This window comes from Vulpes vulpes, chromosome 3 (assembly GCF_048418805.1).
Source record: "Vulpes vulpes isolate BD-2025 chromosome 3, VulVul3, whole genome shotgun sequence".
NCBI lineage: Eukaryota > Metazoa > Chordata > Mammalia > Carnivora > Canidae > Vulpes > Vulpes vulpes.
The window spans coordinates 22,540,153-22,558,093 of NC_132782.1; the positions used below are offsets into that span (position 1 = coordinate 22,540,153).

The window sequence follows — 17,941 nt, forward strand, 5'->3', positions numbered from 1 at the left end:
TTCAAGGTTCTTTCTTCTTTTACCCTCATCTTACTTTTGCATATTCATTCTATAGCATGGGCAATACCTTGGCCGATTAAACCACTCACTGTGCCCTATACACATTTTGTGATTGCTCATTACTGTGCCTCTGCTGAAGCCATTTTGCTACACCTGGATCATGACCCTGAAACCCGCAATCGTCTCCAACAGTGAAATCTAATCCTTTTTTCAGCTTGAATGGCACCTTCTCCATGAAGTCTTCCATCATGAGGCCAGTTATAATAGGACTCCATTCCTCTCTGAGACTAATCATTTAGTTTGCAACATTTATTAAGTATAGCACTTGGTATGTACTTGTTTGCGTATAGTATATGCCCCTCCAATATAAGTGTTTGGAGGGCAAAAAGCACATCCTCTCACCTTTGTATATACCCACAGTCCCCCTACCCAGACCTTAGGTATAATGGGCGCTCAGTGTATGCTTGTTGGAACTAATGAATAAATGAATCTGTAGTGTAAACAGATCAGGTTTTCTGAAAGCCTGGCACACCTGTAACCCTTCTGCGTCATCTCCTTTCCTCCTCCCAGTTCACCTAACAAAACATCCTGGCTGCTTTTCAGACCCAAAGCCCATCTAACACCTGTATCATCATTATCAACACTAACAAAAATGTCATCTCACACTTTTTATTAATGTTTAAAGTGCTATATTCTGAATGCTTAGAATAATCTCAAAGAGAACACCTGTTACTTGAGTGCTCTTACTTTCAACCTCTTGAGGGCAATTTTTTCATTACTATATTAAAGTGGGCTGTTTAATAACTTATAACTGTCAAGGAAAAAAGGTAAATTGCAGTCACTGTGATCCATACTGGATACCTAAAATGAATTTTTTTCCACTTGCAATTTTTTTTCTTCTGATTCTAAGTCTGTTTTTTTGGACAAATTGAGGAAAGTATGAAAAATGATGAAATAAACTAAGGTTTTTTTTTTTGCTATCAAGACTTTTATTCAACTTTAGTATTTCATTAAATAGTCTACCCCTGACTCCAGAATGTCATGGTTATTATCATAGTTTCATAAGTATCTTTAAGGCCTTTCTCTCACCCATATCCTGAACCCAAGAGGATCATCAGCCTAATTTTCAAGTGATTAAAATTTGAAACTCTGTATGATCAAAATTTCATTTCCTGAAGAAGAAAAAAAAATGACAGTTGAATCTGAGCAAGAAACACCTTAAAAACATAGTAGGCAATGAAGGATCAGAGAGGATGGTTATATTTTTACAAAGAAACTTCAGAATGTTTATATATGATCAGAATTACAACGACACTGATAAAAGAACATATATTTGAAAGGTTGTCAGTTTTCATTAAGAGAAACCTATAAGAGTCAGAAAACGGAAAGCATGGGGGAAAATGCTAGAATTTAGGAAGAATGCAACATTAGTATAACTCTGTAAAAAGTTTCTATTGAATAAGTTCCTAAAAGCATAAGACTTTTGATTGGATAAGATAGGGTCAAGTGTTACCAATCACATTTAGAGGAATCTGAAGTAAAGGGTAGAAGGGTAGATATTTCTGTCTTCCTTGAATGTAAAGACAATTCTAACATAATTTAAGGGTGGAACATGGCTCAGGTAAAGAGCAGGTTGGTCAAAATGTGCTGAGTCCACCCCTCAGTCCCAGATAAGGAGAAAAGCAATTGAAAATGAGGTAAGGATAAAACAATTCTAGCAGACTAATCATCATCATATCATCACAAATTGTTACCATTTCCTGAGCAGCTGCAATGTGGCAGGTACTGTTTTAGGGGCTGTAATGCAATCTTCATTTTATTTTCCAAACAATTATCTTATCTTTGCCATGTAGATGTTATTATTCCCATATTGCAGATGAGGAAATTGAGACTCACAGATTAAGAAATTCTCCCAAGGTCACACTAATGATGACTGCGTATTATGGTGTATCATAATAAAGAAAAAAAAAAGTTTTTTTTTGAAGAAGAGTAGCATCAAAAAAATGCAGAAACATAGAAATATAGTTAAAAACATAAAAATATATAGTAGAAGCCAGTGATGAAAGAAAAGAGAAACTTTCTGACCAGGTCGAAATGAAGACAAGACATGACCCAAACAGATCTCAAACTCTCAGCCTATACTACACCGTCCCGCACGTGCCTCATGCCAGTCCTCCCAAAAACCTCGTCTTCTTAAAGCCCTTAACGCCACCCTGGGGACTCTCCTTTCAAATCGTCAGCTTCCAAATATCAAAGGCAACTTTGCTTTACACTCTGTCTTCAGAGTACTAGTACGGCCCAGAAGAAATACCAGCTGCTGCAAACCCGAAAATCTGTAACTCTGATAACACCTCTAGCCACAGTTCCAGGCAGCAGGAAGACAAGTCAACTGCTGAGAAAGCTGGGAATTCTACTCTGGGAGAAAAGATGGTTATGTGGACAATGTTAAATACAAGCTGGGAGTCAAAAGAGGAGAGCAAGAAATAAAGGCTGTAGAAATGAGAGAATATCAACTGGGGAAGAACAAGAAAAGTGAAGGCAATGAAGAGAATAGATTGCAATTCTGGGCTTTAACAAGTGCCATCCAACTAGGAAGGGAATTTATTTATTTATTTATTTATTTATTTATTTATTTATTTATTTCCCAAGTACACAATAAGAATATGGAAGTAATGGAAAAGACTTTGTGATTGTTCAACTATTGAAAGAATCTTCAACATACCAATTTTTATTTTATTTATTTATTTATTTATTTATTTATTTATTTATTTATTTTATAAAGAGCTCCTACAATTTTTTTTTTTTTAATGATAGTCACAGAGAGAGAGAGACAGGCAGAGACACAGGCAGAGGGAGAAGCAGGCTCCATGCACCGGGAGCCCGATGTGGGATTCGATCCCGGGTCTCCAGGATCGTGCCCTGGGCCAAAGGCAGGCTCTAAACTGCTGCGCCACCCAGGGATCCCCAACATACCAATTTTTAAATGTTTCCATTTCTTCCTATGGCTTTCCAAGATCGTAGAGAAAAAGACACTTATGAAAATTCATTCATTGGTTGCTTGACCTAAAACTATCAGTCCTCAAGGAGAATATAATGAATAATGCACCTCAATAATAATCAATAACAAAAGTTTAATGAAATGGTATTTTGACAGGCATCCCTATGAAATTGTTATACTGACAGGCACCTTACAAAAATCTGAAACTAAATTTTCTACATAAATTGTCAACTTACAGCTGAAATACAGAAAATTTTACCCTCAGTGTCCTTCCCACCACTTTTGCTATTCTGATCAACAGCAACCAAACTCAGAGAAACAGGTAGTTCTATTAGATACTGGAAGAAGTGCTCATCAAATGACCATGAAACTTTCATTATCAAGGATAAGTACTTTCAATTCTTATGAACCCTAAAGAAGTCTCATAGAAAACACATCCAGTTTCATCATGTTCAGTGAATAGATACTGAAGAAATTAGAACTGACTGGCTTTCGGATCTGGCATCTAATAGCAAGTTCAAATCGCCGTGAAAATGAAAGGCTTAGAAAAATACCAGAAAACAGCAAGTTGGGTTTCCTTGTCCACTTGAAACTAGCATGTTTACCCTGCTGATTGCCTTTGGATTTGCTAAAAAAATTATCAATTTTTATTTGTTTGTTTCACAAAAAAACCTACTTGCTCCGTCCTGTCAAAAGCTGACTGAAGATAATGCTACACTCAAACCTTAAGATAAATAATCCCTCTACTTGTCCAACCTTTCTAAATTCAATAACAGAAACAATTAGAAAGGCACAAATGGGTCAGAGGCCCTTTGCTCCTCTGATTTTTCTCTGTTCTTCTTCTTCCCTACCTTGAAATGTATGCAATTTTAAACTAAAGAGATGTGAAAGTAGTTTGGTACTTTGTTTCCTGTCCAACTTTGAATGAGAATGAAATTTATTACAGTCCCAAAATACATCAGAGACACCAAATCCCATTTTCTTCAGACTGACACTAGTATTCTGGAGCTTTTTTTTTTTTTTTTTTTTTCTTTTTTTGAGCACCTCACAAATGCATTCTGAAACCATACACTGATATTCTTAAAGACAAGGAATCTTGACAGAGAAATGTGATATTATTGAGTGCAAAATGTAGTCTTTGTGATATATGAACTGTTCACAAGCCACTGTGTGTTAGGAAAAGACGATTATATCAAAGATGGTGTATAACACTCTCACTGGTCTAAACTTGGAAAGAATTTAAGTAGCAAGATTAGTATTGTAAAGAATCCAAATTAATGTGTTCCTGGATGCCAAAGGGGAACAGAAGGCTTAGGTTACAGGCCAGCAGGGCTCTGGAAGGGGGGCAATGCAAAGTCCTACCTGGTAGGCATCAGGAATGTTGACCGTTTCTCCATGCTCCCCGACATAGCCAATGATGCCTTTGCCCCAGGGGACCTGCACCTCGTTTGAGTTCTCTGTGCTGCTGCAGGGCAGCAGTGGGGTTCCTGCGTGCACATCAAAGAATTTGGAGACCAAGCTCTTCTTGCCAGCAGCTGCCCCTTCCACCAGGAAGAGAGAGCAGCGGTCAGCATCCACCATGAGGCAGACAAAGATGAGGATCTTGTAGCTCAGGCTGGTAAGGTCAAGGTCATTGGAGATATCTTTGACCAGTTCCAGGAAGAACTGACGCTCATTGTGCTTTTTGAGGTGGCACTTGTAGTCCATGGCCGTAGGGGGGTACTGAGGCAGATTCACCCTCGATTCCAGCAGGGCACTGAGAATGTGGGCCGTGGTGGGGGGCAGGGAGCTGGCCTTCCGGAGAAGCGCCCTCCGCCGCACACTGCTCAGGGGCTCCTGGGCCCTGGAGGTCACCTGCTCATCGTAGGTCCTGTTCACGTGGATAGCCTTGGAGCGAGCAAAACTCTTCCTTAGCTCCTTCTGAGAAGCTCTCCGCTGCAGGCTCCCATCGGCCCGGCTGCCACTGGCCCAGCTGGGGCTCAGGGGGACCCCGCCACCGTCCCCGCCACCCGGAGCAGGCTGGCTGTTGGCAGAGCCGGTTGGTCCAGTGCCACCGCCGTGCGCCCCGCTGCGGGTACCGGTACCGGTACCGGTACCGGCCACCGCGGGCCTTGGGCCTACAGCCCCCTGACCCCCACTGTGCCTCTGCAGCCACTTCTCCACCGTCTCCTGCTTCCCCTTCCGCATCAGGTAGTCTTCGAACAACTCTGGGTGTCTGTCCAGGAAAGTTTCCACCTCCCCAAAGTCCAGGTGGGGGGCTGTCATGGTCCCAGACAGCTTTCAGGGCCACCCTACTCTCGGACCAGCTGCGCCCTGCCCCTGCCCCTGCCCCAGCCCTCTAGCTGGCCCTGCACATGCCCTCCCCGCAGCTCTCCCAGCTCGGCGCGGCTCTGCGGGCCGGGGGACCTCGCTGCGAGGCCGGGAGGGAGTGGCCGGGGCCGCGCCCGCGTCCTGCCGCTCCCGCTCCCGCTCCCGCTCCCGCTCCCCTCCCGCTCCGCGCAGGTGCGCCCACTGAGCTGCGGCGGCGCCCCGATCCCGCGCTCTTCCCGCCGCCGCCGCCGCCGCCGCCCGGCGAGTGGACCGCCGAGACTCCGGGAGGTGGGGCGGGACACGCCCCGACAGGCTCGGAGCCCGCGGGAGGAGGGCGCGGCGGCGGGAGGCGCGGGCGCCGGGCCAGCCCGAGTCCGCCGCCCGGGGGGCCAGGCGGTCCCTGGAAGAGTCTCCGGGCCGCGCGATCGGCGCCTGGGAACGCGGCCGACTCCCGATTGAACACAATTAAAGGGGTGAAACGCACCGAGTTCCTTCCCCCTCCTCCCTCCCTTACCTCCCCAGCCCTCCCAATTCCCCGCCCCTTAATCCTCCAGCGTTTCCAGGAGGCCCCAGGGGAGCCCAAGTCCGAGGAAGTGTTGGTGCCTTGCGGGGGATCAGACCTCGAAGCCGACTCCGAGGAAAGGAGGATGCTCAGAGACAGGGAGGATTATGTTCTGGGATGTGACTGTGGATTGTCGGTTCCTAGGATTCCTGGGACTGCCCGCGAAGAAGACTGCCCAGCTCCTGTGGGCGTTCAGTAAATATTAATGGAACTGGATTTCCCCGAAATTAGCAAATGAATTTTCCCATCTAGTTTATGACTTTAACCAAATGCATGGGCCTGGGGGAGTGGGGAAAGGTGGTACCTGGAGGGGGTGGAGGGGTTAAAACACGGTTCCTTGGATTAGGGTGACCTTGCCTAGCAGGAGCAAATAGCAGGGTGGATTTAAGGGCCTCGGGGAGCTTCCTTCCAAGCCAGTCCTGTAAATTGGGTGGTTTCTCTTCTTTTCATGAATGACTTCCCATCTCTTCCTTCTTTCTCCACTATGTCTGGCAAGGCCACCAATGCTTCCCCTCCTACCAACATCCTAGGTCTTATGGGTAAGGATTTCTCCTCTGTGGGAAGCTTTTCTTTCTCCAGACTTAGGGATGTTCCAGATCTGGCTTGTCTCAGCTAGTTAGACTGAGAAGAACATCAAGTTTCCCTTGAGCCTTTTCCAAACCTAGTGGTTAAATGTAGGTGATTTTCCAGGAAAGAACAGCAGACTGATAACCCTTTCTTGATGCTCAAGGGTCTCCTTTTGTGAGAAACAAAAGCAGACTGGGAACTATCCAGTACCTTGGGACAGCAGGACAATCTAGACATGCTCTTACAGAATGCCAGCAGTGGTGGTAATAGAAAAGAGCTAGAGAGGAAGCAAGCAGTGAATTTTACAGTGCTTCCACATGGCAGGCCACACAGCTGACTTGCACAGTAAATGAAGATTACTGCCAGATGGCCTCAGAGCTGAGCACACAGGTGTATCAAGTACTTGCTATGTACTGATCTTTTTTTTTTTTTTTAAGTAGCCTCCACACCCAACATGGGATTGAATTCAAAACCCTGAGATCAGCATCCTCTACCTACTGAGCCAGCCAGGCACCCCAGCACTGATCATTTTATGGTTTTTTTTTAAAGATTTTATTTATTTATTTGCGACAGGGGGAGGGGCAAGAAGAGCTGGAGAGAATCTCAAACAGATTCTGTGCTGGAGACAGACTCGGGGCTGGATCTCAAGATCCTGAGATCATGACTTGAGCTGAATTCAAGAGTTGGACACCTTAACCAAGCACCCCAGCATTGATCACTTTAAATTAAGATATTAGTTTATCCTCACAACAGACTTATGAGTTAGGGAGTCTTTTCCCATTTGAAAGATAGAGAAACACTGAGAAGTTGAGTATCATACCCATGGTGCACGGTCAGTGGGTGCTAGAGCTGGGGTGCAGATCCATTTGGCTCCAGAGTGAGGCACACTCTTAGCTATATCACTGGATTGTCTTCCACCTGTGTCAGCTGAGTCCTATAGATGCCAGGATTTAGGCTAGTAACAGAGATGCAGGGAGGGAGCAGAATGTTCTCTAAACACTCCTCTAACAGCACCAGAGTTGCAGATAGGAGGAAGAAAGCCTCCAATTCAAAAATTCCAAATTTCCCAGCTTAGTTAGCATAATTAAGAACATGGCTGTCGCACTGAAAATGCAACTGTGAACAAAACAGAGACTCTGCTTTCATGGAGCTTACATTATGGTGGGGAGACAACCAATACACAAATAAGAAAATAAATATACAGAATAAGAGAACATTGGTGATAAGTGCCGTGAAGAAAAACAAAACTTGGCAAAGGATTAAATAAAGGGATGAGGTAGTGAAAGGCCTTTCAGAGGAGACACCTGAGCAGAGAATTGATGGAAATGAGGGAATGAGTTACGTTGATATCTACAAAAAATAATGCACGAGGTAGAGGAAGCAAATGCCAGAGATGTGAAACGTAATATATTTGGAGTTTTTAAGAAACATGAGGAAGATGACCTAGGAGACAGTGAATCAAGCACAGAATATTGATAGTTTGGAGATGTAGGCTGCTAAGGAAATAGTGGTGATCAATAATTAAATTTTTAGGAGATCCCTGGGTGGCTCAGTGGTTTAGTGCCCGCCTTCAGCCCAGGGAGTGATCCTGGAGTCCTGGGATAGAGTCCCACGTCAGGCTCCCTGCATGGAGCCTGTTTCTCCCTCTGCCTGTGTCTCTGCCTCTTTCTCTCTATCTCTCTCATGAATAAATAAATAAATAAATCTTTAAAAAAAAGAATTAAAATTTTAAAAATGATTAGCACAGTGCCTGATACAAAGAAAGTGCTCAATAAATGTCAGCTGCTGTATTACTTCTATATTTATTGTTATCATTGCAAAGTAATAGTGTATGGAAACCTCATTGCATGTGATCACATCTCCGGTAACTAGAATGGAACATCAGTAAAGATGGTCAAAGTGGTATGCTGGACCTGGCTTGCAGGGGCTTAGAAGAGCCTATTTAGCATCTCTTTCCAACTCCGTGTTCAGTGATTATTATGTAGCTTGCAGTCAGTCAGGATGGAAGTATTTACATGATGGAAATCAACAAATGCTACAAATTGGGATTTTTTTTTTCCAGATTGCTAGTTGTTAAACATTCACCAATATTCAGTGAAAACAATTCAATTGTCCATCAACTGATGAATGGATAAATAAAATATCCATATCCATATCCATAAAGTGGAATATTATTTGGCCATAATTAAAAGGAATTATACATATAATGACATATGCTACAACTTGAATGAACCTTGAAAACATTAAGTCAAAGAAGCCACCCACGAAGGACCATGTTTTTTGTGACTTCATTTATATGAAATGTCCACAACAGACAAATCCAAAGACACAGAAAATATATTAGTGGTTGCCAGGAGATGAGGGGAGGGAACATAGAGAAGTGGCAGATGACTACTAAGAGGTATAGAGTCTCTTTTTGAGATAAATAATATTCTAAAATTAATTGTGCTGGTTACACAATTCTGTGGATATACTAAAATCCATTGAATTGTACACTTTAAATAGGTGAAATGTATGGTATGTGGATTATATCTCAATAAAGCTGTTATAAAAAAAAATTTACCAGCCCATGACTTGTCATAAATCAGCAGCAATGTTGTGCATGAGGTAAGAAAAGCACTGAGTATCCTCAAAGAAGGGAGAGAAGTAGACCAGCCCTAGTCTGCTTGGAAACAGGTTTAATAAATAGTCACTTCCTTAATCCCATCTTCCATATATTCATTATAAAAGCAGTTGTTTAGCATTTATCACGTTCCAGGCTCTGGGAGCAAAAGAAGACTAAGATAAAACCTCTGCCTTTGATTGAGGATTGCACAGTCTACAGCACCAAGAGCAGTTGGAGTAGAAAATACTAGGAAGGGTGGAAAAATGAATTAAGCATTTCTGGCTTGGTTTTGAATTTGCTGTAGCCTTATTCCCTACTCGGTTTTTGAGGTCACTGAAGGAGTCAATGGTTGAAGAAGAAAGTGAGAAGGTGACAGGGAATACTCATAAGATAGTCCAAAGGGCTGTGATGGAAGGCTGCACAGTAAGATGTGTGTTGATGTGGCCCCAATTGTCATTTCCTCTTCATTTTCAATTTTTAGAATGATATGCATTAGTCATGGTCCCAAGAGAAAACAGAGCACACTCAAAGTAATTCAAGAGTGTTAATTTACAAGGAGACTGATTACAAAGGTGGAATATAAGCAAACTACTGGGATAGTGAAGACACTTGGGACTGGCAGCAACAGAGAAGTCACCACTGCTAGACATGATGGGAAGGTCACCAGGACCCAAAAGAAAAGAGGCTTATATAGTAATAACTGCTTTCAGAGGAGCAGTGACAGCCTGTCAAAGGATATCAACAGCTCAAATTGACCTCAAAGGAGAGGTATTAGGAATAAATAGCTTGAACTCATTCTCTCTCCCTCCTATCATGACTAGACCCAACTAGAAGCTAGAAGGTGTGCTGGAGCTTGTTGAAAGAATCCATATAGGTTACCCTTCCTAGGTAGAGAGTAGCAGGGACAAAGAGGGATCTATATAAGCTATGGAGGGACAAATGGAAAATATCTGGCCCAATATGGAACCTTGAAGACATCCCCTTATGAAATAATGGATGCTATAAGCTCAAACAATTTTCTGCAATTATGCCCTCCTCTCTGTGTAATTCTGTAAATTCCACCAAAACTGTCTGTAACAGATTCTACATTTGCAGCCAACAGACCCTATTGTAGGGCACTAACCCTGAAAAGGTATGATATTGTGATGATAAATCAATCAGCTCAAGGAAGAAGCTCTACAGACTCCCTCTCTATCTACCCCTTCTCCCTTCCACCAAGCCAGAAATATTGCCCAAGTAGCCTCTCACTGAAGAATAGAGAAGGTTATAGGGGCCTTCTTGCTTGTAGTTTTTAAGATCAAGGGTTTCCTTTTTGATTCCTTACTGATTGATCATTCTTTCTGTCAAAGCACTGGCTTACATGCAAGATAACTTTTGTCATTCCAAAGGGGATCCATTACATTTTAGAATGAGATGGAACTTTAGAGATCATTTAATAATCCACTCTCATTTTGCACACATGGAAACTGAGATCTAGAGCAGACACATAACTCCTCCAAAGTCATCTGCTTAGCACAACCGCTGATCTGCTTCTGGTTTCATCCCATCCTTCTGAACATCCCACAACTTAAAACCATTATCTTGAAGCCCAATGAATTTCTGTTTCCTAATCATTCCATCTCCAAAAACAGATTTTCACTATATCAACAATAGGCATTATCAGATATGTTGATGCAATATTCAAAATGAAACATTCACTTCAAAAAAATTAAAATTGGCATATTATTATTTTAGGAAATAGAGGTCCATGGGATCAAACAAACAAACAAAAAGGGTTATTCCAATTCCAAAAAGATTAAAAGTCTCTAAACTGTAAGTTCTATGGAGATATTTATATTTTATCTTTATAGGAATTTAGTATCAGAAGTTGGTCATGGTCTATGCCAAATCCAAAACCTGAGGAGCTATATATCTGAGGTTTTCCAGAGAAACAGAACCAATAAAACCAAAAAGTATTATGTCCATATCCACCCATCCATCCATCCATACATACATACATATAGAGATTTCTTATGAGGGACTTACTTACATGATTATAGAGGCTAAGTCCCATGCTATGCTGTCTATAAACTGGAAATCCGGGAAAGCTAGTGGTATAATTCAGTGCAAGTCCAAAGACCTGAGAACAAGGGGAGTGATAATATAAATCCCAGTCCAAGGGCAGAAGAAGATGAGATGGGGTGTTCCAGCTCAACTGGTAAGGGCTGACTTCCCTTTTTCCACCTTTTGTCCTATTTAGGATGTCAGTGGAATGAATGGTTGGTGTCCAATCCCACAGGAGAGGGCATTCTACTGAGTCTTTCATTCAAATGCTAATCTCATCTAGAAATACCCTCACAGACACCACAAAACAATGTTTAACCTGGGTACCCTGTTGCCTACTCAAGATGACACAAAATTAACCATCACAGGTGTCTTACTTGGTTTTAAATTTTGTAAGAACTTTCTTCCCCCATTTTATTTGTGTAGAATCTTAACATGTGTCTATGTTTTAAATTGTTATTCTCTATCCTAGTACTGATTTCATCTTAATCTAGTACAACTTTGTAACCCACAGTAACTGACAAGACAATAATAAATTTATGAAGTAACTGGGTAGATGAATATATGCCACAAAGGGTAAATTAGATTAGCATAAAGGTGAAAGTTACTTTCTCCATCATATAAAAGGTACTGCTGCCATGCTGCCCTTCTGTACAAAGGCTTATCAAGCTTGCATCATATTTGTTAATGTCCCATTGGCCAAAGCCAATCATAGCCAAATGCAGTCAGAGGAGTGACAAAAATGTGAATATTCACAGATGTGGTTTATTGGGAGCCACTGATTTAACAGTTAATCACACAAGCTCCCTCCTAAATCCCCAACCCACATTTCCAACTGCTACAAAGCATTTGCTCCTATATGTCTCACAGACACCTCAAATTTATCATTTTCAAGATCACTCTCATTCTTCTCCATCTTAAACACTCAATGTGAGGATTATCTTACCTCAGAAATCTCTTTTTGAATCTAGCTTTTCTCCAAACTTACTCAACTTAATTCAAGTCTTCATTTATCCATTCTCTACCAAACAGTGTTGTCTTCCACATAACAAGTGTAATAAATGGCACAGACTAGCCTATAAATTTTTATTTATAGGATTAAGTCCTTGTCAAAGATGTGCAGTGGGTTGAATGGTAACCCTTCAAAAGATACGTCCTCCCAGAAACTGTGAATGTGATCTTATTTGGAAAGAGTCTTTGCAGATTTAACTAAGGATCTCAAGATAAGATCATCCTAAACTCAGAGTAGGTCCTAAATCCCATGACACTTTTCCTTCTAAGACACAGAGGAGAAGACTGAGACACATAGAGGAGAAGGTCATGTGAAGACAGAAGTATATAGAGGTTGGAGTGATGAACCTACAAGCCAAAGAATACCAAGGATTGCTGGCCATCCACCACAAGCTGGGAAAGAGACATGGTATGAATTCAGAGCATCCAGAAAAAAATTAACTTTCCCAACACCTGGAATTTGGAGTTCTGGTCTCTGGAACTATCAGAGAATAAGTTTCTGTTTTCTTAAGCCACCAGGTTTGTGGTAATTTGTTACAACAGCCCTGAGAAACTAATGGAAGAGGAAGACCCTTCATCATTGCTATTTTCCATTTCTTCTTTTCCTTTTCCTTATCGTCTGCTACTCCCTGCCGAAAATTCTCAAAGCATACAGATCCCTTCTCTCTTCTGGGCTTTCTCCTCAATGCCTTTCTCCCCTTTCCTGGCTCTCAAACTTCTATTTTCCATTAAGAACTATTTGAAAGTCACATCTTCTATGAAGTTTTATCTGCTTTCATATTATGAAGCTATGTTCTGTCTTCCAGTGTAATCTGTCCTCATGGTTCCACATATTTTGGTCAGATACCTGCTATAAATATTTGGTATTTGTTCAAGCTAATATAATACATTCAATTCTTCACTTAAAATTTTTTTACATTAGGGGATCCCTGGGTGGCGCAGCGGCTTAGAGCCTGCCTTTGGCCCAGGTCGCGATCCTGGAGACCCGGGATCGAATCCCACGTTGGGCTCCCGGTGCATGGAGCCTGCTTCTCCCTCTGCCTATGTCTCTGCCTCTCTCTCTCTCTCTCTCTCTCTGTGACTATCATAAATAAAATAAATAAATAAATAAAAATTTTTAAAAAAATAAAATTTTTTTACATTAAATCACATTTCCTTATTCTTTTATCTTTTTTTTAATTTAGAAACTGAAACCACTCTGAGCAATAAGCCACTTGCATTCATAATTTTATTAAAGAATACTAAGTACCTAGAAGGCAAATTTTTAAAATTTCAAAGATACCCAGCTGAACAATGATGACCAATGAAGGTAGAAAAATAAGCTTCATATGATAAACCAGACAAGTACTGTATTATATCACTTATATGTGGAATCTAAAAAAGTCAAACATATACCAAAAATTAAAAAAAAAAAAAGGGAGAGAGAGTATGTGTAAAATAGTAGTTACCAGGGAAGCAGGAAGGGGATAAGATTGATGGTGTTTAAAGGTACAAACTTGTAACACATACTAAAATAGCCACAGAGATGTAATGCACAGTTTATTGAACACAGACAATAATGTTGTACTATAAGTATGTAATATGATAAGTATTACAAACACCACCATATAAATATATCAAAGTAATATGATGTACCCCTTTAATTTACACAATGTTGATGTCAAATTTACCCAATAAAAAGTTTTAAAAAGAGAGAGGAAAATACACTACAATTATCATGCCATAAATGCCTTAGATATTGTTTTCTTCTTAAAATCAATACATATTTTATCTCAGAAGAAAAATTAGCAATAATCAAAGTATCTTGTTGAAGAACGATTTGCTGATAAAATAAATTATTGGCTTTTAACTATTTCAAACTATTTTCTCTACATTTAGAAACTCAAACTTAGTAGAATATGGGCAGATTCAATTATTTTAAAAATACCCTGATCTTTATAAGGTAATTTGCTAAATTTTCTTAAATTATCAGTGGCTGAGTCAGACACTGAAGATATAATGTAAGGATATCCCTTTCTTCAAAGAACATTTACAGTCTAGCTAGGGAGATAAAATATTTACATTAAAGTACAAGTGATAACATAAGATACCATTGATTGAGTATAACAACCAATGAAATCTATATAAGAAATCACAAATATTCTTAAATGCCATATGATACTATTTGTATTCAATAATAACCCACAATTAATATTAATATTCAAAGTGTAGAACTACTAATATCAGGACAAAAAGAGGAAAAAATGGGGGAAATTTCAGAGTGAATGATTTGGTTTTTACTTAAAGAACTAATATAAAAGAAGGGTGCAAACTAAATTCAGCAATACGTTAAAAGGATCATATACCATAATCAAGTGGATTTATTCCTGGGATGGAAGAATGGTTCAATATCCATAAACTAGTCAATGTGATACACCACATTAACAAAATGAAGGATAAAAACCACACAATCATCTCAATAGATGCAGAAAAAGCACTTAACAAAAATCAACACCCATTTATGACAAAAACTCTCAACAAAGTGGGGATAGAGGAAATGTACCTCAACATAACAAAGGCCATATATGACAATTACACAGCTAACATCATACTCAAAGGTGAAAAGCTGAAAGTTTTATCTCTAAGATTTGAATAAGACAAGGATGCCCACTCTTGCCACTTCTATTCAACACAGTATTTTCAAATTCGCAACCAGAGCAAACAGGCAAGAAAAAGGAATAAAATGCACCAAAATTGGAAAGGAAGAAATAAAACTGTCACTAATTGCAGATACAATAATATTATACACAAAACCGTAAATACTCCATCAAAAAACTATTAGAACTAATAAATTTAATATAGTTGCAGGATATAAAATCAGTACACAAAAATCTGCTGTACTTATATACACTAATAATGAATTATTAGAAGGAAAAATTAAGAAAATGACTACATTTACAATAGCATCAAAAAGAAGAAAATACCTAGGAATAAATTTAACCAAGAAAGTAAAAGACCTATATATTGAAAACTACAAGACATTAATGAAAAAAAATTAAAGAAAATACAAATAAGTGGAAGAACATTCCATGCTCAAGGACTGAAAGAATTAGTATTGTTAAAATATCCACACTACCCAAAGTAATCTACAAATCCAATGCAATCCCTACCAAAATTCCAATGGCATTTTCACAGAAGTAGGACAAATAAATAATCCTAAAATTTGTACAGAATTACAAAAGACCCTGAATAGCCAAAGCAATCTTGAAAAAGAAAAACAAAGCTGGAGGCATCATGCTCCCTGATTTCAAACTATATTGCAAAGCTACCATAATTTTAAAAGTATGATATTGGCATAAAAATGGAAGTATAGATCAACAGAACAAAACAGAGAGCTGAGAAATAAACCCATGCATATATGGTCAATTAATTTGTGACAAATGAGCCAAGAATACCTGTAGGGAAGGACAGTTTCTTTGATAAATGGTGTTGGGAAAACTGGACAGCCACATGTAAAAGAATGAAACTTGACAACTATCTTATACCAAACACAAAAATTAACTAAAAAATGCATTAAAGACTTGAATGAAAAACCTGAAACCATGAAACTCCTAGAAGAAAACATAGATGGAAAGCTCCTTGACATAGGTCTTAACGATGATTTTTTTATCCTAACACGAAAAGCAAAATCAAGAAAAGCAAAAATAAACAAGTATGACTATATCAAATTAAAGATCTTCTGTACAGCAAACGATAAAAAAAAAAAGAAACAGCAACTTACTGAGTGGAAGACAGTATTTGCAAATTATATAACTAATAAGGGGCTAACCATCAAAATTTATAAAGAATTCATATAATTTAACAGCAAAAAAACAAAACAAAACATAAAACCCCACAAACAATCCAGTTTTTAAAAATGGGCAGAAGATACTTTCCCAAAGACACATAAATGGTCAACAGGCATATGAGAAGGTGCTCAACATCATTAATTATCAGGTAAATGCAAATCAAATCTATAATTAGATATCACCTAAAACTTATTAGGATGGCTATTAACAACAAGAAATAACAAACGGCAAGGATGTGAAGGAAAAGGAACTCTTCCGCACTGTTGATGGGATGTAAATTAGTGCAGTCACTATAGAAAACAGTATGGAGGTACCTTAAAAAATTAAAAATAGAACTACCAAGAGGGACCTGGGTGGCTCAGTCACTTAAGTGTCTGACTTTAGCTCAGGTTGTGATCTCAGGATCCTGGGATCAAGCCCCATCATCGGGCTCCACGTTCAGTGGAGAGTCATCTTCTCACCCTCTCCCATTGCCCCCCCCCCCCCCATGGCTTTTGCACGCTCTCTCTCTCTCTCTCAAATAAATAAAATCTTAAAAAAAAAAAAAAAAAAAGAACTACTATATGACCCAGCAACTCCAATTCTGGTATTTACTCAAAGAAGGTAAAAACACAAACTTGAAAAGATGCATCCCCTTCTTCATTGCAGAACTAGTCACAATAGCCAAGATACAGAAGAACCAAAGGGCCCATTGATGAATGAAGGGATTAAAAATTGTGGTATATACATACAATGGAGTATCATCCAGCCATAGAAAAAAATGAAATATTTAAAGATTTTATTTATTTATTTACAGAGACAGAGAGAGAGAGAGGGAGAGAGAGGCAGAGACACGGGCAGAGGGAGAAGCAGCCCCTATGCAGGGAGCCTGATGCGGGACCCATCCAGGGTCCCCAGGATCACACCCTGGGCTGCAGGCAGCGCTAAACCACTGCGCCACCTGGGCTGCCCGAGAAAAAAAATGAAATCTTGCCATTTACAACAACATGGATAGACCTGGATGGCATTATGCTAAGTGAAATAAGTCAGACAAATACCGTTATGATCTTACTTATAATGTGGAATTTTAAAAAACAAACAGGGGATCCCTGGGTGGCTCAGCGGTTTGGCGCCTGCCTTGGGCCCAGGGCGCGATCCTGGGGTCCCAGGATCGAGTCCCACGTCGGGCTCCTGGCATGGAGCCTGCTTCTCCCTCTGCCTGTGTCTCTGCCTCTCTCTCTCTCTCTATGTCTATCATAAGTAAATAAATAAATATTTAAAAAATAAATTCATAGTTTAAAAACAAACAAACAAACAACAAACAAAAACTCATAGCAAAGAGGTTGGTGGTTGCCAGAGATGGGGGAATGGGTGAACACGGTCAAAAGGTACAAACTTCCAGTTTTAAAATAAGTCATGGGGATGAAATGTATAGCATGATGACTATAGTTTAATAATGCTGCATTGGATGTTTGAAAGATGTTGAGAGAATAAACAAATATTCTCATCATAAGAAAAAAGTTTTTGTAACTACACATGGTGATGGATGCTAACTAGTCTCACTAATAGTGTTCATTTTGCAACATATATTGAATCATTGTGTTTTACTCCTGAAACTGATAGGTGTCAATTATACCGCAATAAAAAATAAATTTAAAAAATAGAGCAAAGCTAGCACCTAGGGTGTGATTGGCCCAGGCAATAAGTAAATTAAAGAGCAAAGAGGCTGGGTCCAACAGAGCGACGGTCTGAATGAAAATATGAGCAAAGGAAATGTTTACACATATTTATGGTAGATGGTATCTTCATTACCATTATTCACTACCTTCTTCCTTCTAACAGGATGACATATTACTGTTATTTGACTTGACATTCCTCCTGCAGGGAGAGCATACCTCCCCACCTCATTGGCATTGGGCTTGGCCACTTATGTTTTGGTCACTGGAATGTGAGCACACATAACATATGCCATAGCTGAGCAGAAGCTTTATGAAGAATCATCAGGAGCTTCTTCTAGGGCTTTTGATCTCTCCCTCTGC

General features: G+C 39.9%; 1 protein-coding gene across 1 annotated transcript in view; it reads right to left on the bottom strand.

Moving 5' to 3' along the window:
- PDE11A (phosphodiesterase 11A) overlaps positions 1 to 5,407 on the bottom strand; it is a 365,302-nt gene extending 359,895 nt beyond the window's left edge. The window contains exon 1 of the mRNA XM_025994270.2: positions 4,361 to 5,407. Within this exon, the coding sequence (XP_025850055.2) occupies positions 4,361 to 5,263 (903 nt within the window). The 5' untranslated portion in view covers positions 5,264 to 5,407. The remainder of the gene's footprint in view (positions 1 to 4,360) is intronic.
- Positions 5,408 to 17,941: the final 12,534 nt, after the last annotated feature.